At 62.4% G+C, this 20,635-nt stretch overlaps 1 protein-coding gene across 3 annotated transcripts in view; it reads left to right on the top strand.

The window, feature by feature from the left end:
• TMCC2 (transmembrane and coiled-coil domain family 2) overlaps nt 1-12,385 on the top strand; it is a 28,921-nt gene extending 16,536 nt beyond the window's left edge. For 2 of the 3 annotated variants that reach the window (XM_039702549.1, XM_039702551.1), the window contains exons 3-5: nt 9,339-10,273; nt 10,493-10,628; nt 11,195-12,385. In XM_039702549.1, the coding sequence (XP_039558483.1) occupies nt 9,339-10,273; nt 10,493-10,628; nt 11,195-11,506 (1,383 nt within the window). In that variant the 3' untranslated portion in view covers nt 11,507-12,385. Of the gene's footprint in view, nt 1-4,379; nt 4,678-9,338; nt 10,274-10,492; nt 10,629-11,194 lie in introns of those variants that run through there. The other variant, XM_039702550.1, reaches the window with a different exon arrangement.
• Nucleotides 12,386-20,635: the final 8,250 nt, after the last annotated feature.

Raw genomic sequence — 20,635 nt, 5'->3', positions numbered from 1 at the left:
GGCAGATGCTTCTCCTGTGAGGCACCGGGGGGGCAGGGGGGGCTTCGTGCCGCCCCTCGGGCCGGCCCTGAGCTGTGAGCCCCCCGTTTTTATGGGATCACCCAAAAGTGCCGTTCCCTGCTCCAAACTCCTCCAGTTCCCATCCCAGGAGTGTCCCCGGTGTCCTGGGGGGGACCTGTCCCTGCAGCCCCAGCCCTGGCGCTGTGCTGCCTCAAGGGCAGCAGCCCTGGGGACACGGGGCGGGATTCATCCCGCTAAATTTAGCTTCCCCCGGGTCAGTGGCTATATCGGGGCCAGACGGATTACAGGAGAAACCCGGAGTTCCCGAGCAGCCAGCCCGGGGGGACACGGGGGTTTGGGGTGGCTCAGGGATGTCAGGGAAGGTTCGTGTCCCCCGTGCCCCGGCTCCCTCCTGGCGTGCAGCTGGTTCCTGGGGGAGGATGTGGTTTCTCCCTCCCACAGCTCCGGTTACCCGGGCTCAGCCAGCATCTGGGACAGGGACCGGGTGAGGATTGGCCCCACCGGGCAGAATTTCCCCAGGCAGGAGCTTTCCCTCGTTGCTGCCTCAGTTTCCCCAGCTGGAATTCATTCCAGCCCATCCATGAGTTTGGTGAAGTGTCCTACATCTCCTCGGGAGGATTTTCTGGCATATCCTCCCCTCCTTCCCAGGGGCTAAAATCCCAGGGGAGGAGGTGAACCAGGCCAAAGGGAGCAGAAGGGGGGTGAAAAGCTGCCCCCCTGCACCCCCCAGCCCCTGGGACATCCCTGTGGCACGCAAGGGGTGAGCTGGGGTGCAGAAACCTACAAATGCCAGGGGTTTTGGGGGTTTTGAGAGGATTTTTGGGAGGAATTGGAGGTGTGAGCGTGCAGGTGAGCTCCCACTCCCCACGTGTGGCAGGGGATGAGTCTGTGAGGCAGGGCTGGTGCTGGGAGCTCCTTCCCTCACTCCCGTCGGGATGAGCGCTCTGGAATGAGCAGATAATAGCTGGAAAGACAAAGACGCCCGAGATTGCTGCTTAATTAATTCAGGAGGAGAAGAATATCAGACTCTGCGACTGATTCAGCCCTCGTGAAGACATGGTGTTCTCAGCCTCGGTGACATATGGCTGTTGATTGCAGCCCACCCGCAGCTCCCGCTCCCGGCAGGCAGCGCCGCGATCCCGGGGGATTTGGGGGTGGATGCCCAGGGTGCAGGGCAGGATTTGGGGTGCAGGGTTTGTGTCCATGCTGTGATCTCTCAGCTCACTGCTGCTGCTCTGGGCTGGGAGCAGGATTTGGTTCCAGAGTGTCCTGTTTGTGGCTCCTCACCTGGCTGGGGGTTGTGGCTCGGTCTCTCCCTGCTTCCCCCTCAAATCCTCCGTGCAGAAGCTCCCAAAAATCCCCCCTGGCTGCACCAGCCCTGCTGGAGGTGCTGAGCTGCTGGGGGGGTTAATGCTGTGTCAGGGTCACTCCCTTCAGCAAAAACAACAGCGGGAATTCTTCCAAATATTCTCCAAGCGTAGGCAGGGCCTGAATGGCTTCACCCATTCAGCTGCTCGCTGAATTGTCCCTTCAGAGCTGTCCCTGCAAGGCCAGGGCACGAGGGACAGGCCCAGCTTGGGGGATGTGCTGTGCAGTTGGGAAATGCCAGGTTCCACATGGGCACGGACACCCTGGCGCTTCCCAAGGGACAATCCCGGGATCTTTCCATCTGTACCACAGCACTCCTCGAGTGCCCTGAGCCCCGTGGGGTGGTGGCAGTGTCCCAGCCGTGCTGGGGACCAGGAGCAGTGGTGGCTCTTTGTTTGTTTGTTTGTTTGGGTTCCCTTTGGGAAGTGCCCGGCAGCGCTTGGCGGTGCCCTTTGTTCTCCTGGCACCATTGGAGGACTGGGATTGCTGGGTGGCTTTGGGAGTATTCCCCCCTCCCTGCTCCCCTCTCCAGGCAGGGATTTGGGATGTGCAGGGCCGGGGGTGAGCAGCAGGCTGGGAGCTGCAGGAGGAGGCCCAGCAAGGAGGATTTGCTGCAGCCACCAAATCCCCTGGGGAGTGGGATGCTGAGGAGCAGTGGGGTTTGGCAGATCTGTACCAGCATCCCAATAACTCATCTGGGCGGTTTTCCCAGCCCAAGGAGGGTTTTCCTGCTGGTTTTAATTCCTGCTTCTCCGTGCTAAGTCCAGCACCAGGCAGAGCCAAGCCCAAGCCCCAGCCCCAAACCTGCCCCGTATTCGTGGGGACCCTCCTGGTGCCCAGACCAAGGCTTTGCAGCTGGACCCTGCCCTGCCCAGCACAGAACACACCAGATCTGCCAGCATTTTGTGGAAAATCCAGGGTTTCCTTTGCCTGGGAGCTGGTATTCATTTCTAAATTTGCCTCATACAGTCAGGCCTGAAAAACAGCAGCTGGGGGGAAGGATGGTGGGGAGCGTGACACCAACCTCTAGGGTAATTCCTGTGCAGAATTCCCTTTTTTCCCATGCCAGGAGAGTTTTGCATGCTGTGGCAGGGAGTTTGTGCCCCTGGGAGGGGAGATGCTGCCCCACTGCTCTGCCTGGCTTGGCTGGGCCGTTCTGCAGCCACGATTTTGTTGTTTGCAGTGGTTTGTTACCCCTGGCCCATTCAGCAGCGAGGCTCTTTGTTGTTTGCAGTGATTTTTTACCCTTTCCCTCGTGCTGGGGAGCTGGGAGCAGCTGTTCTCCTGGGAGCCCAGCCCCTGAGCACCTCAGTAAGTCCCAGAAATGCTCTCCAGGGCTCCTTGCAGCAGCCTGCCTGCGCTGGCTCTTCCTGAGCATCCCAACCTTTACCAGTCCTCACTCCACCAGCCTCCTCTGGGAAATTCCTGCTCCTCCACCTTTCCCCAGGGCCGGGAGCAGGGTTTGTGAGCTGGCAGGGGCTGTGGGGGACATGGTGCTTCCCCCTGGGGTGCGTGAGCCACTCACTTCCCAGCCCCCAAAACCACAGGGGGAAGCAGCAGGGCTCCAGGGGCAGCCCCAGCCCCTTCAGGAGGGAACTGGCAAGCAGGCAGGGTGCTTTCCACCCGCTCCTGTGCAGCTGCCTGATTCTCCTGCCCTGCTGAGACAGCACAAGAGCCACGGGAAGTGACCTCTGCCCGCCGTGCTGAAAGCAGAAGTGATGCTATGGCAGAGGCCAGAACCGAGCTGACCAGCCCTGGTCACCCCAGAGGCACCCACGGGGCTGGAGCGGCTGCTCCAAACCCCCCTGGCACCCAGGGATGGGCCAGGAGCAGCCCCTGCCCTCCCGGGAGGAGAGGAGCCCCTGCCGGTGCCACCCCCGGGGGCAGCTCGGTGTCACCTCCCGGCCCCGGGGGCAGCTCTGCGGTGTCACCTCCCGACCCCGGGGGCAGCTCTGCGGTGTCACCTCCCGGTCCCCACGGCTCCGTGTGGCACCCCCGGGAAGCTGTGCCCCGTCCTCGCCCTGCCCTGGCACGGCTGGGCGCAGCACGGTAGGCACGGCGGGGTTTGGGGTGGCATTTCCAGGGAATCTGGAATTTCCAGGTTTCCCTGTGCCGGTGGGGATGGATGGGAGCTGGGCTGGAAGGGGACGAGGGTTTTGGTGCCGGGTGTGTTCTCCCGTGGCAGAATGGGGTCAGTGCCACCCCCGCTCTCATGGGGTGACAGGGACAGATCCAGGTCCTGGTCCAGGACGCCTCCCGGTGCTGGCACGAGTGGCTCATTCCCGGTTTTTGACTCCCGGTGCTGGCACGAGTGGCTCATTCCCGGTTTTTAACTCCCTCTCCTCGCTCAGTGACAGGATTTTTTTTTCCCCGACTGTTTCCACTCGCGTTTTTCCTTTGTGGATGCCTCCCGCTGCCTCTCCCAGCCTTTGCTGTCCCTCTGTGTGACACAGCAGGTGACAGGAGCCCGTCCCGACCTCCTGCGTCAGGGCACAGGCAGCGTATGGGGCTGGAGGCGTGTGAATATCCCGGCACGGGGACGGGGGGGTTTGCATTACAGCCCTGAAAGCTCGGCTCGCTGGGAGCTGTAAACAGCTCGGGCAGATTTCCTGAGTCGGCAATCCCGCCGGAGCCAGCGCCTCCGTCCCTGCGCGCCGGGAACCGCCGGGAGCGCTCCGGGAACCGCGGGGAGAGCTCCGGGAACCGCGGGGATCGCTCCGGGAACCGCGGGGAGAGCTCCGGGATCGCTCCGGGAACCGCGGGGAGAGCTCGGGAACACCCGGGGAGGGCTCCGGGAACGCGGGGGGAGCTCGGGCACAGCGGGCCGCGGGGAGAGCTCGGGAACAGCGGGGAGAGCTCCGGGAACCGCGGGGAGCGCTCGGGAACGCTCCCCCTGCGCGCCGGGAACCGTCGGGAGCGCTCCGGGAACCGCGGGGAGAGCTCCGGGAACCGCGGGGATCGCTCCGGGAACCGCGGGGAGAGCTCCGGGATCGCTCCGGGAACCGCGGGGAGCGCTCCGGGAACCGCGGGGAGAGCTCCTGGAACCGCGGGGAGCGCTCGGGAACCGCGGGGAGCGCTCCAGGATCGCTCCGGGAACGCGGGGCCAGCCCTGACGGGGTCCACCAGAGGCTTCTCCTCCTTCTCCCTCCCTTCTGCTCCCCCAAAACCTCGCTGCCTTCCCTAGCCGGGAATCGTGCCATGGCAGCGCTGCCAGCCTTGGGGACAGCGCGGGGACACGGCCGGGCAGCCAACTAGCCCCGGGGCACCCCAGCCCTGCCCGCCATGGAGGTAGGTCCTGGCAGCTTTTGGGGTTCGGGTGAGGTGATGGGGATGGGCAGAGAGACCCACGGGGGGTCTCGGTGCCGCCGTTCCTCGGGGAATGGAAACAGAGAGCGAAACCCCCCCAGCGCCTCCCGTGCTGGGTGGGAAACTGCTGCAGCTGGAAGGCTGAGCCTTAATCCCTGCATTATGTAAGGGAAATTATTGTCAGGCTGGGGAAGGAGAGCGGGGAGCTGCTGCCAGCCCGTTGTGCCCCTCCAGGGGTGGCACAGGGGGGCACACGGCGCTGCCGGCCCCGGGCGCTGCTGCGGGCTCGGGGATTGTGAGTCAGGGCTCCCGCTGCTATTTTCAACACCTGGGCTGGGTCTGGTGGGAATAACAGCTCAGCTCGGGGAGGCACAGGGCTGAGAGCCCGTGTGGGGACAGGGACAGGACGCTCGTGGTGGCCCCGGTGACACCGGGCAGTCACCGGCGCTGGGGATGCTGTGCTGGCAAAGTGCTCTGAGGAACGGGGGCCACGTGAAATCACTGCCCCAAAATCCCCCTCCCCACGTCCAGCACGCGCCTGCATCTCTGTGCTGGCCGTGGCCTCTCCCTGGTGGCATTCCAGGGCCACCAAGTGCCCCAGGCAGGGTGGCACTTGTGCGGGGGAGCTGATGGATCCGGGCAGCAGCTTCCCGGATCTGCCCTGGATTTGGCATCAGTGGCACTTGTTCTTATTTTTTCCCTGCTGGAAGGTGCACATGGTCCTTCCCAGGGCTGTGCTGTCCCCGGGATGGGTTCCAGGCAGGAATCACAGTGATACTTTGTAGGGAAGGTCCTTGCTGGGGTTGGATACAGTCTCGGCTCATCCCCGGGGTGTCCCGTGGGCTGCGGGGCACAGAAAACAGAATAATTCAGGGGGTGATGTCAGCTCCCCAGAGTGCTGCTCTGAACTTTGCAACAATTGTGCAATTCCTTAAGAATGGGGTTAAAGCCAGGCGTGGATGTGCTGGGACAGCCACAGCCCCGAGCTGGGGGACAGCCCTGAGCTGGGGGACACAGCCCTGAGCTTGGGGTGACAGCCCCGAGCTGGGGGGACACAGCCCTGAGCTGGGGGTGACATCCCTGAGCTGGGATACAGCCCCGAGCTGGGGGGACAGCCCTGAGCTGGGGGATGGGGGGACAGCCCTGAGCTGGGGGGACAGCCCTGAGCTGGGGACACAGCCCTGAGCTTGGGGACACATCCCCGAGCTGGGAACACATCCCCGAGCTGGGGTGACATCCCCAAGCCCAGGTGACATTCCTGAGCCCAGGTGACAGCCCTGACCTAGAGGACACAGCCCTGAGCTGGGGTGACATCCCCAAGCTAAGGGGACATCCCCGAGCTGAGGGGACATCCCCAGCTGTCCCTGGGCTCAGCTCTCAGCCCGCAGTGACCCCGCAGCTGAGGGGACATCCCCGAGCTGAGGGGACATCCCCAGCTGTCCCTGGGCTCAGCTCTCAGCTGAGCACAGCTGAGCACAGCTGTGGCCCCTGTTTGCTCCCCAGCCCTTTGCAGATCTCAGCTCTGCTGATAAGAATGATTTCCCTGCCCTCGTCCTGCATTCCTCCCGCATCCCACAGCAGCTCTGCCCTGCCGGCCTGCCTGCAAAACAAGCTCTGGAAAACAGGGATTTCATCAGGAGAAATTGCCTTTCATCCAGCGGGTTTGCTGCATGTAGGGAAAGTGTGGCTTTTCCTAATCCCCCCCTTAAATCCCCTGCACAGTCGCTGGGATTTAGCAGGCAGGGCCTGTTAATGCTCCAGGGATCCACTTTGTCTTTTTTTGGGGGGTTGTTTTCAAAGCAAGGACCTGGTGTGCCTTCCCCAGCGTGGCGGGGTTTCAGCCCAGCGCTGTTCCCTGCCCATCCCAGATGGAATCCTGTGGATAAATCATGGAATTCCAGACTGGTTTGGGTTAGGGGGGACCATAAAACCCATGCAGTGCCACCCCTGCCATGGGCAGGGACACCTTTCAGCTTCTCCAACCCAGCCTTACCACTTTTAGGGATTGGAATTCCATCTCACCCCCCTCACAGCCACGAATTCCTTGCGGGTTTGCTGCATGTAGGGAAAGTGTGGCTTTTCCTAATCCCCCCCTTAAATCCCCTGCACAGTCGCTGGGATTTAGCAGGCAGGGCCTGTTAATGCTCCAGGGATCCACTTTGTCTTTTTTTGGGGGGTTGTTTTCAAAGCAAGGACCTGGTGTGCCTTCCCCAGCGTGGCGGGGTTTCAGCCCAGCGCTGTTCCCTGCCCATCCCAGATGGAATCCTGTGGATAAATCATGGAATTCCAGACTGGTTTGGGTTAGGGGGGACCATAAAACCCATGCAGTGCCACCCCTGCCATGGGCAGGGACACCTTTCACCATCCCAGGCTGCTCCAACACTTTTAGGGATGCGAATTCCATCTCACCCCCCTCACAGCCACGAATTCCTTCCCAAAATCCAATTTAAACCTTTTTTTTTTTTTCAATCCCAAAGATTGGCTTTACAAAGGGCAACTCCCTCTTTGGAAACAGAGTTTGAGCAACTTTTCCCTCCCCTCCCCAGCGGGTGTTTCCCCTTTGGGCCTCTCCAGAGCTGCCTTTTCCTTTGCCACGGTCACTTTTTCCCTTTTCTGTCCAGAGAATTGCACATCTGGGCAAAAAGTCTGTTTCCTGCTGTTTCTAATTTCTGCCTCGTGATAAGAAACCAAAGCAAAACCCTCCGTGGAGGGCCCAGCCTAAAAATAGCCTGGAAGTGGGGTCTGAAAACCGCAAGTTTGTTATGACTTCATTTTTATTTTTATTTTTTAAGAAAGTTGCTGCTCCAGACAGAGTGAGCCCAGCTGGGATTGGCCTTTTGCTGCCACCCTCCAGCCCCTGCTCCATCCCAGCATCATTTCTGCAGTGAGGAGACAGGAAAAGCTTTGGGGAGAGGCTTGGGGGGAAGCTGAGCTGAAATCCCAACACCCCCAGACTCCCAGCAGGACACGAAAAAAAACAGGGGGAAAAAAAAGGAGATGGAAGGGAATAATGGAAGGGAACAACAGGAGGGCTCTGGCTTTTCCAAGCCCTGCTCCAGATGGGATTGTTCCCAAGCAGCATCTTGAGAGAACATTGCTCCCTCTTCCCCCCTGCATTTCCTGGTGATCACACACTCCCAAGCAGTGATCCCACAGCTTTATCCCTATTAAAGGGTCACTCGGGGAAAGTGGGATGGAAATGAGAAATTATTCAGGTCTGCCAAGAGTATTTAACTTTCAAGCAGCTCTTAATTAGGAGCCAGGAGCCATTTACACAACCAGGGAGGTTTTGCATAAGAATCTGCATATAAAACCCAGCAACTGGGAAGATTTAGGGATTTTTACATTTATTTCTTTTTTCCCAACTGGCCAAGCAGCACGTCCAGGTTGGAGAGCACGAGGCAGGGCCTGGGTCGCAGTCCAGGCTCTGCAAATGTGGCTTCAGGCGGGCGATTTCCTCTCCCAAAGCTCCAGTTTTGCCATCTGTAAAATGGAATTTTGGCATTTGTCCAAATTTCCTGCGGTGGCAGCTGGTGTTTGCAAGAGGAGCTTGGCACTGCCAGGTGAGGGAGCTTGGAAAAGCAGAGGAGAGCCTGCACCTGCAGCTCTGGGAGCAGCAGCTGTCCCCAGCCTCCCAGAAACTGGGATTCAGTGGAGAACTTTGGGGTGTGTCCTGGCTGAAAGCAGGACAGAAATACCTCTGGGCTGCTCCGTCCTTGTGCTCTGGGCAGGTTTGGGCAGAGATTTGGTGACGAATCCTGGTTTTCCTCACTCCTTTTTCCTGCCTGGCTGGAGAAATCCCATCTGTGCACGAGGTGAGGGTGGAAAGGCAGAGCCAGTGGCTGCTCCTTGCTGGATTCCACTGGGAGAATCCAGCCCTGAACCCCAGCTGGAGCTGGGGGTTGAGCAGCTGCTGTGCTCGTCTACTGGGGTGTCCCTGGGATCAACTGGGATGTTCCTGGGATCAGCTGGTGTGTTCTGGGGTCACCTGGTGTGTCCCTGGGATCAACTGGGATATTCCTGGGATCAGCTGGGGTGTTCTGGGGTCCCCTGGTGTGTCCCTGGGATCAACTGGTGTATTCCTGGGATAAACAGGAGTGTTCTGGGGTCACCTCTTGTGTTCTGGGGTCACCTGGAGTGTTCCTGGGATCACCTGGGGCATGCCTGGGATCAACTGGTGTGTCCCTGGGATCAACTGGGGTGTTCTGGGTTCATCTGCTGTGTTCTGGGGTCATCTGGGGTGTCCCTGGGATCAGCTGGGGTGTCCCTGGGATCAGCTGGTGTGTTCCTGGGGGTCACCTGGTGTATTCCTGGGTTCATCTGCTGTGTTCTGGGGTCATCTGGGGTGTCCCTGGGATCAACTGGGGTGTTCTGGGTTCATCTGCTGTGTTCTGGGGTCACCTGGTGTGTCCCTGGGATCAGCTGGTGTGTTCCTGGGGGTAACCTGGTGTATTCCTGGGATTCCAGCAGTGCTGGCGTGGCTGGGAGATCTCCAACCAACCGGAAAACTCCCCCAGCCTCTCCAGTTAATCATTCCCCTGCCTCTCCCGTGCATCCCCCGCCCGGTTCCCTCCTGTCCCCTCCCATTCCTGGGGTTTTTCCTCCCTCCCCTGAGCATCTCCCTCCTTTTTCTTCCCCGCCAGCTGGACAAGGGCGACGTGACCACCCTGAACCTGCCCGCGGGCGCCGGGCACGGCGACGCCGAGGGCCCCGTGTGCCTGGACGTGCCCGATGGCACCCCCGACCCTCAGCGCACCAAAGCCGCCATCGAGCACCTGCACCAGAAGATCCTCAAGATCACGGAGCAGATCAAGATCGAGCAGGAGGCGCGCGATGACAACGTGGCCGAGTACCTGAAGCTGGCCAACAACGCCGACAAGCAGCAGGCGTCGCGCATCAAGCAGGTGTTCGAGAAGAAGAACCAGAAGTCGGCGCAGACCATCGCGCAGCTGCACAAGAAGCTGGAGCACTACCACAAGAAGCTGAAGGAGATCGAGCAGAACGGCCCCACCCGCCAGCCCAAGGATGTTTTCCGGGACATGCACCAAGGGCTGAAGGACGTGGGCGCCAACGTGCGCTCCAGCATCAGCGGCTTCAGCGGCGGCGTGGTGGAAGGGGTCAAGGGCGGCCTCTCGGGGCTCTCCCAGGCCACCCACACGGCCGTGGTGTCCAAGCCGCGGGAGTTCGCCAGCCTGATCCGCAACAAGTTCGGCAGCGCCGACAACATCGCGCACCTGAAGGACACGCTGGACGACGGGCACCCCGAGGAGGCCTCGCGCGCGCTGAGCGGCAGCGCCACGCTGGTGTCCAGCCCCAAGTACGGCAGCGATGACGAGTGCTCCAGTGCCACCTCGGGCTCCGCTGGCGGCAGCAACTCCGGGGCGGGGCCCGGCGGCTTGGGGAGCCCCAAGTCCAACACGCTGGACAGCCACCACAACAGCTTCGACACCATCCTGGAGGAGCTGCGGGAGATCAAGGACAGCCAGTCGCACCTGGAGGACTCCATGGAGGACCTGAAGGCCCAGCTGCAGCGGGATTACACCTACATGACCCAGTGCTTGCAGGAGGAGCGCTACAGGTAGGGCCAGGGGAGGTGTCACCCGGGGTGGCGCTTGGGGGACCACCAGCCGCCCTCCTGGGCTTGTCCAGCCAGGAGACGCGGGGAGCCACAGCCCTCCTCACTGCCAGACCTCCACAGAGGTTTTCCCACAACCAGGGGAGGGTGGGAGGGGCTGGGTGGTGTCCCCAGTGCCAGGGGGGTCTCGGGGACACGTCCCAGCCCGGCTGCCCTGCGCAGGTACGAGCGCCTGGAGGAGCAGCTGAACGACCTGACGGAGCTGCACCAGAACGAGATGACCAACCTGAAGCAGGAGCTGGCCAGCATGGAGGAGAAGGTGGCCTACCAGTCCTACGAGAGGGCACGGGACATCCAGGTAGGGCTGTGGGAGGGCTCAGCCCCCTCTGCTCCCTCCAGGGTGAGGGACAGGCCCTGGGCTGGGAGGGAGGGTGGGGCAGTGGGATCCCTGCTCCCAGCACCCTCCAGGTGAGGCTCTCCCTGTGGTGCTGCCACAGCAAGAGGCAGGTGACTAAACCATGTCCCCAAAACCAGGGAATCCCAGACTGGTGTGGGCTGGAAGGAACTTTAAAAATCACCCGTGGCAGGGCAGGGACACCTCCCACTATCCCAGGCTGGTCCAGGGAGGGGACAGCCACAGCTTCTCTGGGAATTCCATCCCAGTTCCTCCTCACAGGGAGGATTTCATTCCCTAGACCCTCTCTGTCCCTGCCCTCCATTCCCCCTTGTCCTGTCACTGTCACACCACAGCACAGCGAGTCCAGCTGCGTGCCCGCAGCACCGGGCTGTGACCAGCCACTCGTGGGCCACCACAGTCCCCAGGTCCCCTTTGAGCCACCCCCCAGCCCCCCAGCAGCAGCAGCAAAGCGGGAATCCCTCAGGGGACAGCCCTGGGGCCGCTGCCACCGCTGTGTCCCCTGGCAGGAGGCCGTGGAGTCGTGCCTGACGCGGGTGACCAAGCTGGAGCTGCAGCAGCAGCAGCAGCAGGTGGTGCAGCTGGAGGGGGTGGAGAACGCCAACGCCCGGGCGCTGCTGGGCAAGTTCATCAACGTCATCCTGGCCCTCATGGCCGTGCTGCTCGTCTTCGTCTCCACCATCGCCAACTTCATCACGCCGCTCATGAAGACCCGCATGCGCATCCTCAGCACCGCCCTGCTCGTCCTCTTCCTCTTCTTCCTCTGGAAGCACTGGGACTCCATCAGCTACTTGCTGGAGCACGTCCTGCTCCCCAGCTGATCCGCCAGCCCCCGGGTTTTGTTTCCCGACGAGGAGAGGGACGCGGGGGTGAGGGTGCAGAGCCTTCTCCACGCGCTCGGGCCGGCTGCTTTCCCGGCCCTCCACGGCAGTCTCTTGGGTCTGGGATCCCTCTGGGATGGTTGGGAAGGGTGGGATGGGGAGCAAGGAGGAGTTTTGGAAGGCGCCGGTGATTTTGGGCTTTTTCTAAGGGGTTTTGGGTGGTTTTTGAAGGTCATTCTGAAGTCCCCGGGAAGGAGATCTTCTCCAGGGGTCTTCAGTTGGTGGGGAAGGATTGAGCTGGACCAAACCTGGCTCTGGGAGAATTCCAGCAGGGAGAGGAGAGGGATTCCCTGGGGCAGGATTTTCCCTTTCGGCCTTGACAACCAAGGTGGGAAACAAGTCCTGGGACTGAGCGAACGCAAAGCAGGTGGGGATGGAGACAGCAGGGCCACGACAGACACGGCAGGACACGCGTGTCCCACCAGCCCGTGCCACTGGGGCTGTGACGCTGCCCCGCTGTCCCCGGGGCTGGGCACACCGCACCGGCACTAACCACACCCCCGCACTGGTTTCATTCCCTGACTTCCCAACTCTTGGGCTTCAGCTGATCCGATCTCTTCAGGGACGCCTGGACTCGTCCGGCCTCTGCCCCGTGTCGTGTGTGTGTGCGGTTTTTAATTTAATTCCAGACTCTGTTTCCATTTGTGAATCCAAGCTGGTGGGGCAGGGGCAGGAGGGGCAGCAGCTGCCCCCCAGCCCCACCCCGGAGCACAGCATGCTGTCTCGGATGGTTCTTAAATTATTTCATACCTATATATTTATGTAATATATCTATACACACACATATATATATAAATATATATATAAAATACCTGCACAGTCAGGGCCTCCTCTGGTGCAAACAGCAGCTGCTCCACTCGCTCTGAAACCCTGAACCACTTGGCCCCAGGTGAGAATTTGGCCCTGAACATTTTTCAGTGGTGATTCCCAGGACTGGCATGGGACATTTGGGAGGGGTGAGTGTCCCTCTGCCACCTCCTCCGTGCTCCCAGGGCCGAGCCAAGCCCTGCTGTGGCCACGCATCGGGGTCCCTGCATCCCCTCTTGGGCTGGGAGGGGGTAAAGGTTTGATAGCAAAGATAAGGCTCAGCCCAAAGATAGGGCAGGAGCAGGGCTGTGCCAGGTGGGATGCACAGGTATGACCAGGACAGAGCTCCCTGGAGGCTCCCTGGAGCTCCAGGGCAGGAGCAGGGCTGTGCCCAGGTGGGGACAGGACAGAGCTCTCTGGAGTTCCAGGATGGGAGCAGGGCCGTGCCAGGTGGGATGCACAGGTATGACCAGGACAGAGCTCTCTGGAGGCTCCCTGGAGCTCCAGGCTTGCTGCAGGTGACACCCAGGGCACGTCCCCTCTGGAGGGAATGGTCACTCAATGGTCACCAGAGCAAGAGGGGCTTGCCCAGAGCTGGGGAATCTGCCCCAGCCTCAGGTGCAGCAGAATTCCCTGCTCTGCCTCTTCCCAGCCGGGTGCATCCCGCACCAGCTCAGCCCTGGCCCCACGAAAGGAACAGAACCGTGAGTAGTTGAATTCCCAAATTCCCTGAGCTCGGCTCCCTGCCCTGCCTGAGCCCGGCCGGGAGCCCGGGGCCCTGAGCTGCCCCAGCCCTGCGAGGAAATGGGGAAAAACCTCAGCGCTGGGCAGGGCTGCGGGGAGGGGGCTCTGCCAGGAGCGGGGATAAGGGGAACGGGGTGGGTGCGCTGGGAAAGGGATGCCCCGGGAAGGGGATGTTCCTGGAAGGTGACTCTGTGGGAAGGGGATGCCCCGGGAAGGGGTTTCTGTGGGAAGGGGATGTTCCTGGAAGGGGTTTCTGTGGGAAGGGGATGCCCCGGGAAGGGGATGCTCTAAAAAGGGGATTCTCCAGGAAGGAAATGCTCCGGGAAGGGGTTTCTGTGGGAAGGGGATGCTCTGAGAAAGGGATGCTCTGGGAAGGGAATGTTCCTGGAAGGGGATTCTCCGGGAAGGGGATGCTCTGAGAAGGGGATTATCTGGGAAGGGAATGCTCCGGGAAGGGAATGCTCTGGGAAAGGGATGCTCCGGGAAGGGAATGCTTTGGGAAGGGAAGGGAAGGGGATGCCCATTCTCGGGGAAGGGAATGCTCTGGGAAAGGGATGCTCTGGGAAGGGAATGTTCCTGGAAGGGGATTCTGTGGGAAGGGGATGCCCCGGGAAGCGGATGTTTCTGGAAGGGGATTCTGCAGGAAGGAGATGCCCTGGGAAGGGGATGCTCTAAAAAGGGGATTCTCCAGGAAGGAAATGCTCCGGGAAGGGGTTTCTGTGGGAAGGGGATGCTCTGAGAAAGGGATGCTCTGGGAAGGGAATGTTCCTGGAAGGGGATTCTCTGGGAAGGGGATGCTCTGAGAAGGGAATGCTCTGGGAAGGGGATGCTCCGGGAAGGGAATGCTCTAGGAAGGGGATTCTCGGGGAAGGGAATGCTCTGGGAAGGGGATTCTCTGGGAAGGGAATGCTCTGGGAAGGGGATTCTCTGGGAAGGGAATGCTCCAGGAAGGGAATGCGGCGCCACGGCCGCAGGGGGGCCCCCGGTCCCCGCCGCGGATCCCGGAGCCGCTCCCGAGCCTCTTCCCGTAAGGCCGGGCAGGGGCAGGGCCCAGGGTGGGGTCACTCACCCCAATTAGCGCATTAACCCCTTCCTGCCCGCAGCGCAGCGTCAGCGATCGTGACGTCACAGGCTGGTTTGGGGTGGAAGGGACCTTAAAGCCCACCCAGTGCCACCAGGGACACCTTCTGCTGTCCCAGGCTGCTCCAGGCCCCATGACCTGGCTGTGAGCACTCCCCTGGAGTGTTCCTCTCTGGGAAATCCATCCCAGGGCTCACCACCCTCCCAAAATCCCATCTGAACCGACCCTCTCCAGTCAAAACTTCCCTCGCGCTGCCCCACCCTCGCCGTGGAGGAATTCTGGGGCCGGAGCCCCCACGTGTGAGCCCTGCCACCCCCTCACCGCTGTGGCACTTGGGGACATTGGCTGCCCAGTCCCCGTGGCCTCGCTGGCAGCCGCAGAGGGGCCCAGCGCTGGGGCAGCCACAGGAGCTCCTCCAGCCGGGGATCCCATCCCGGCGGGAATTTCGGGATCTCATGGTCCTGCTGTCCCCATGTCCGGCTGTCCGCATCCCCGCTGCCCCTCGAGCAGCTGGCACAGGGCCTGGCACCGAGCCACGGCCAGCCCAGCCCGCCGGGAGCTCCGGTGACACCGGCGCTGGGCTGGGGACAATCCCCGCACGGCACGCGGGGCTCCCTGAGGACTCGCCTTGTCCCCGCGGGGTCAGGGGGGGCTCACAAGGGCCCCCTTTGTGCGGCAGAGGTGAAGCTTTGACGTCAGCCCGGCAGGAATTCCTTAATTCCCTTCAGGCCGCTAATTGCGCTTTATGTAAGAGCGGCGGCCGCGCTCCCGGCCGGCAGCGGGCACGGGGAATGTCCCCGCGGGCCACGCCGGGCTCCTGCCACCGGCCACGGGGACCCTCGTGGGCTCGGCCACCCCCTGGGGTGGCACATGCAGGGGTTGGGGCACGCAGCGGGGACAGAGCTCGCTGGGGACATCCGGGGACAGCCCGGGCGGCACCGGGGTGGCGCGGCTGGATGTCGCTCTGTCCCCTGTCTGGGGTGGCCTGCCGCATGCCGAGGGTGCCCCGGCGTGCCCAGCTGGTGCAGGGTGGGGCCAGCGCTGTCCCTGTCCCGTGTCACCGCTCGGTGTCCGGCGCAGACGAAGCCAGGCGCCGATTTCTCTCCCGGCGCTGTGCTCCTGCTTTCAGCCGCGCCATAAAATGTCCCCACCGCTGGCAGGACCCCCAAAATGTCCCCGTGCTGTCCCCTCGGGATGTCCAGGCACCCGGAGGGGCTCACCCTCACCCCCCGAGGGGCGCGGAGACCCTCACCCACCCGGGCACAGCGCTGGGCACAGCTCCCGAGCAGGAGGAGGAGGAGGAGGAGGATGAAGGGATTGGGGAGTGTTGGCAGCCAGCACCGGGGACACGGCGGTGCCCGGCTGTCCCCTCCCCCGGCGGCGTGGCCGAGCTTAGGCCGTAAGAAGCAGAGCCGGTACCAGGATAGCATGCCTCGCATTCCTGCGCTGTCTCCGGGGCAGTTTGGGCTGATCCGCGTGAAAAATGCTCCCTGCCCTGCGGGCCAGGCTCGGGAGACATTTCCGAGCGGAAGAGCTCAAAGCGGCCAGAGCCGCGGGCTGCGCTCACCTGGAGCGGCCAGGGCCACCGTGACCAGAGCCAGGGCCACCATGACCAGAGCCAGGGCCACCCCGGCAGTGCCAGAGCCACCGTGACCAGAGCCAGGGCCACCGTGACCAGAGCCAGGGCCACCATGACCAGAGCCAGGGCCACCCCGGCAGTGCCAGGGCCCCCCTGACCAGAGCCAGGGCCACCGTGACCAGAGCCAGGGCCACCATGACCAGTGGCAGGGCCCCCGCGGCAGTGCCAGGGCCACCGTGACCAGAGCCAGGGCCACCGTGACCAGAGCCAGGGCCACCATGACCAGAGCCAGGGCCACCGTGATCAGTGCCAGGGCCACCGTGATCAGTGCCAGGGCCACCGTGACCAGTGCCAGGGCCACCATGACCAGTGCCAGGGCCACCCCGGCAGTGCCAGGGCCACCATGACCAGTGCCAGGGCCAGCACCATTTGTGCCTGTGCCACCACAGTCAGTGCCTGGGCTACAGTGAGCCCTCCCCGTGTTGCTGTGACAAGTGACAGGGCCACCGTGGCAGGTGCCAGTGTCAATGCCACCCTGGCCAGTGCCACAGTGGCACTGTGGGCCACCTCCATGTCACTGTGACCAGTGCCAGTGCCACCAGGGCCAGTGCCAGTGCCACCGTGGGCCATCCCCGTGTCACTGTGGGCCACCGCCGTGTCACTGTGGCCAGTGCCAGTGCCACCATGAATTGTCCCAGTGCCACTGTGGGCCACCGCCATGTCACTGTGACCGGTGCCAGTGCCACCATGAATTGTCCCAGTGCCACTGTGGGCCACCGCCATGTCACTGTGGCCAGTGTCAGTGCCACCACGGCCGCTGTGACCAGTGCCAGCCCCACAGGGTCCCCAGCAGCCCCCCGAGCCGTCCCCCAGCACGCGTCCCACTCGTGGCCGATCCCATCCTTTAATTACGGGTTTAAAAACAAACCCTCGCCTGGGTTTGTGCGGGGGGAGAGGCTCGCGGAGGAAAATGAGGAGGAATTTAATTAAGGGCAGTGCCGGGAATGTCTGCCCCACAATAAAGATAAGGAGGATCAATTGCTGCTTCCCGGATCAAAGCCGGGCTGGAGGGGCTGCAGGGGAGGGGGCGGCAGCGAGAGACGGGAGATCAGAGGGAAATCACTGATGTGATCGCGGGGCTCCCCGAGGGACCCGCGGGGCGATGGAGATGCCAAAATCCCACCCTGTGCATCCCTGAGATGAGCTCAGACATCCCAACTTCCCATTTCTCCTCAGGAACGCAAGTATCAGAGTGAAGGCTCTGGCGATGAAAACACCACGATGGAAAAAGAGAGATGCTGGAATGTCCTGAGCTGGAAGAACCCACCGGGATCACTGACCCAGCTCCTGGCCCTGCACAGAACAACCCCCAAATCCCACCCTGAGAGCTTTTCCCAAACATTCCTGGAGCTCTGGAAGGTTTGGAACAGTGACCATTCCCTGGGGCGCCTTTTCAGCGGGAAGAACCTTTCCCTAGAGCCCACCGTGGCCCAGCCCAGCCCTTCCCCGGCTCCTGCGGCTGTCGCAGCCCGCAGAGCCCCCATCTGTCCCTCCAGCACGGAGCATGGGATGGCTGTTCCATGGGAATTTCTCCCCGCTGCCTTCCCAAGCCCTTCCCACGCGTGCGGAGCGGGCACGGGAGGCCGCGGGGCTCGGCGGGGAACCGGCCCCGCTGGCCGGGCGAGCGCGGCTGCCCCGGCCCGGCGGGCGGGTGGCACACCCAGGAGCTGTCGCCGTGCCAGGCTGCCAGCGCGCTGCTCCCCGCCGGAGCCGGCTCCGCCGCTTCCCCCGGCTGCTGCTCGCAAAAGCGGGCGCGGCCGGAGCCCAGCCCGGCTCTCAGGGAATTCCCGGCGGGATCCAGAGCCAGCCGGGCTGGGGGAGCGGGGAGAGCGGGGGGAGCAGCCCCCAGGCCCTCGGGAGCTGCGGGTCGCCGTTTCCAGCTGCACAAGGCGGGGTCCCGCGGGTGCTCGGGTGCCTGGAGATGCCCCGCGGGATGGTCAGGACTGCCAGGCGGGATTGGCTGGGCACCAGCATCCCAAATTCGGGATCCGCCAGCCCAGCCCTTTGCAGAAACCTGTCTGGCTGCTGCTCTGCGTTCCCAGGCAGGAGATCCGCTGGGAAAGCCGCCCTGGCCTGCAGCTGCCGTGGTGCCACTCTCCCTTCCCGTGTGAGCCGCGGCACCAGCGCTGCCACGGCCACGGAGGAGCCCGATGAGGCAGCAGCAGCTGTGGGCAGAGGGTTCTGGAACCTTCTGCACCCCCCGGGCAGGCTGGCAGCAGCTCCGTGCCCACCCCGGGCAGCCCCAGCCCAGAGCAGCAGGGTTGGGGTCCCCGTGGGTTTCCCTGCACACAGAGCCCAGGGGGTGCCAGCCTGGGCAGCGTGGAGATGCCAGGGAGGTGATGCCATCGTGGAGGTGCCATGGTGGAGGTGCCATCACGGAGATGCCATGGTGGAGGTGCCATGGCAGTGATGCCATCGTGAAGATGCCATCATGGAGATGCCATCACAGTGATGCCATGGTGGTGATGCCATCACGGTGATGCCCTTGTGGTGACACCATCGTGGAGGTGCCATGGCAGTGATGCCATGGCGGTGACGTGGTGTGACAGGAGGTGTCACAACCCCTGGGGACCCACAGGGCCCCCTGAGTCACGGCGCTGTCAGGGCTGCTCCCCAGGGATGAGGTGAGAGCCCGTGGCTTTTGCAAGCCCGGAGTGTCCCGGGAGCAGCTGAGGGGTTGGGATGAGGGGCTTGGTCAGGAGCTAAATCCGTGATCCCTGAGGATCCTTCCAGGGCTGTGGTCAGCAATTAACTCCATGATCCATGAGGGTCCTTCCAGGGCTGTGGACAGGAGTTAAATCCATGACCCATGTGGGTCCTTCCAGGGCTGTGGTCAGGAGTTAAATCCATGATCCCTGAGGATCCTTCCAGGGCTGTGGTCAGCAATTAACTCCATGATCCATGTGGGTCCTTCCAGGGCTGTGGTCAGGAGTTAAATCCATGATCCCTGAGGATCCTTCCAGGGCTGTGGTCAGCAACTAACTCCATGATCCATGTGGGACCTTCCAGGGCTGTGGTCAGGAGTTAAATCCATGATCCATGTGGGTCCTTCCAGGGCTGTGGTCAGGGTTCACTCCACGATCCCCGTGGGTCCTTCCAGCTCAGGATATTCCAGGATTTTATGGTTTGTGGCTCCCATCAGCCCACGGCAGGCACGGGGGGGTGGATCCTGCAAGGGATGGGATGGGAAGGACAGGAGATGTCCTGGTGGTCCCACAAACCCAGGTTCGCTCAGCAGTGCTGGATCCCCTCTGTCCCATCCCTGCACATCCCAGAGGCTCTGGCACGGCATGGGCAGGGCTGTCCTGAGGGGAGAAATCTTCCAGCAGGGACCCAGCACCCCAAAAACATCACCACAGCTGCAGGGTGGCCACCAGTGCCCGGCCAGGCCCCCACTGGGGTCTGGGGCTGCATTTTTGGCTCAGGAGTGGCCCAGCCATTTCTTGTGCTCAAAAAAAAAATGGGATCAAAGTTTCCAGGCGCTGCTTTCTCCCCCTTTTTTTGGGCTGCTCCAGGCTGCCATTGAATACGGGAGGACTTTCATGTGGGGATTTCTATCCTTCAGATCTTCAAAGAAATCCAGCAATCAAACAGGTGGTTGTGGAGGCACCTTAAAAAAAATAACTACAAAAAAAAGTACAGAAAAAAAAACACTTTGAAAGAATCAGAGGCAAAGAAACACCTCAGCTTTGTTGTGTTAATTGTTCCGGCACTCAAAGTTCTGACAAAATGTCTCAGAAATATCCCTGGCTCTGCGCCCACCGTGTGTCAGACACACAAAGGGCTCCGACACAAAACCCGGCGAAGGGAAAACCGACCCGGGGAGATTCCGACAGGAAGGAACAATCCCAGGGCTCCAAAGGAGCTCGGCCGCGGCCAGAGGGGAGGCGACACCCAAATTCCAGAGCTCCGGGGGCACCCCCGAGCTGCTCTGGGCGTCATTAAGAGCCTGCTGTTAATGAGCACGGCCTCCATCCCCTTCCCTGCGCTCTGGGAAGCTCCAGGGGGATCCATCCCCATCCCAACCTGCATTCCCGACACCGGAGCTGGCTGTGGCCGCCGCTGTCCCTGGGGTCCCCCCGCGTCCCCCCGAGCCCGCAGCCGGCCCGGCGGGTCCGGGATTCCCGGGGCAAGCCCGGGCAGGAGCCGCTGCCGGGGGTGACTCAGGGCCCCGGGGCCAGGGGAGCGCCCAGGGCTCGGCTCTGCCGGGAAAGGCTGCGAGTGGAGCTGGGGCTGCTCGCTCTGCTCCCCCAGCCAGCTCACCCCAAAATTCCCTTTTCCCCCCTTTCTCAGGGCGCTCGGCGGGGATGTGGATCCCAAAGCAGCCCCCGGGTGAGGGGGAGCCAAGCCTGGGGTGACCCAGAGAGGCTCAGACACCTCACCCACCCCAGCATTCCCATGAAAAATCCTCGGGAATGCCCAATTCCATGGCTGAAAGTCCCTACACCTGTCCTTTGGCGATGATTGCAGCCCCGGGATGCAGCAGTGGGAAGCACCAGTTTCCCCCAGGACCAGCAGGAGAAGGGCCCAGGCTGGGATTATCCCAGAAAAACCTGGATCAGTGGATATAAACCCACAGAACAACCCCTCCATCCTCCAGGACAATTCACCTCCGGGGGTTCCTCCCGGACTCCAGGACTCCAGCCCCGCTCCCACACCCTGCGGGGCTGAAGTCACCCCCCAAAAATGACATTTCCCAGCAAAGCGCGGCCGAGGTCACTTCCAGCCGCCCCAAAGCCCCGCGGGGCCGGGCAGGGCGGGGCGGGGGCCCCGGGAATGGCCAGACCGGGCTGAAAGG

Source organism: Passer montanus, unplaced genomic scaffold (genome assembly GCF_014805655.1).
Source record: "Passer montanus isolate IOZ18808 unplaced genomic scaffold, ASM1480565v1 scaffold157, whole genome shotgun sequence".
NCBI lineage: Eukaryota > Metazoa > Chordata > Aves > Passeriformes > Passeridae > Passer > Passer montanus.
Note: the sequence above shows the minus strand (reverse complement) of the source record. Positions and strands in the feature narration are given on the sequence as shown.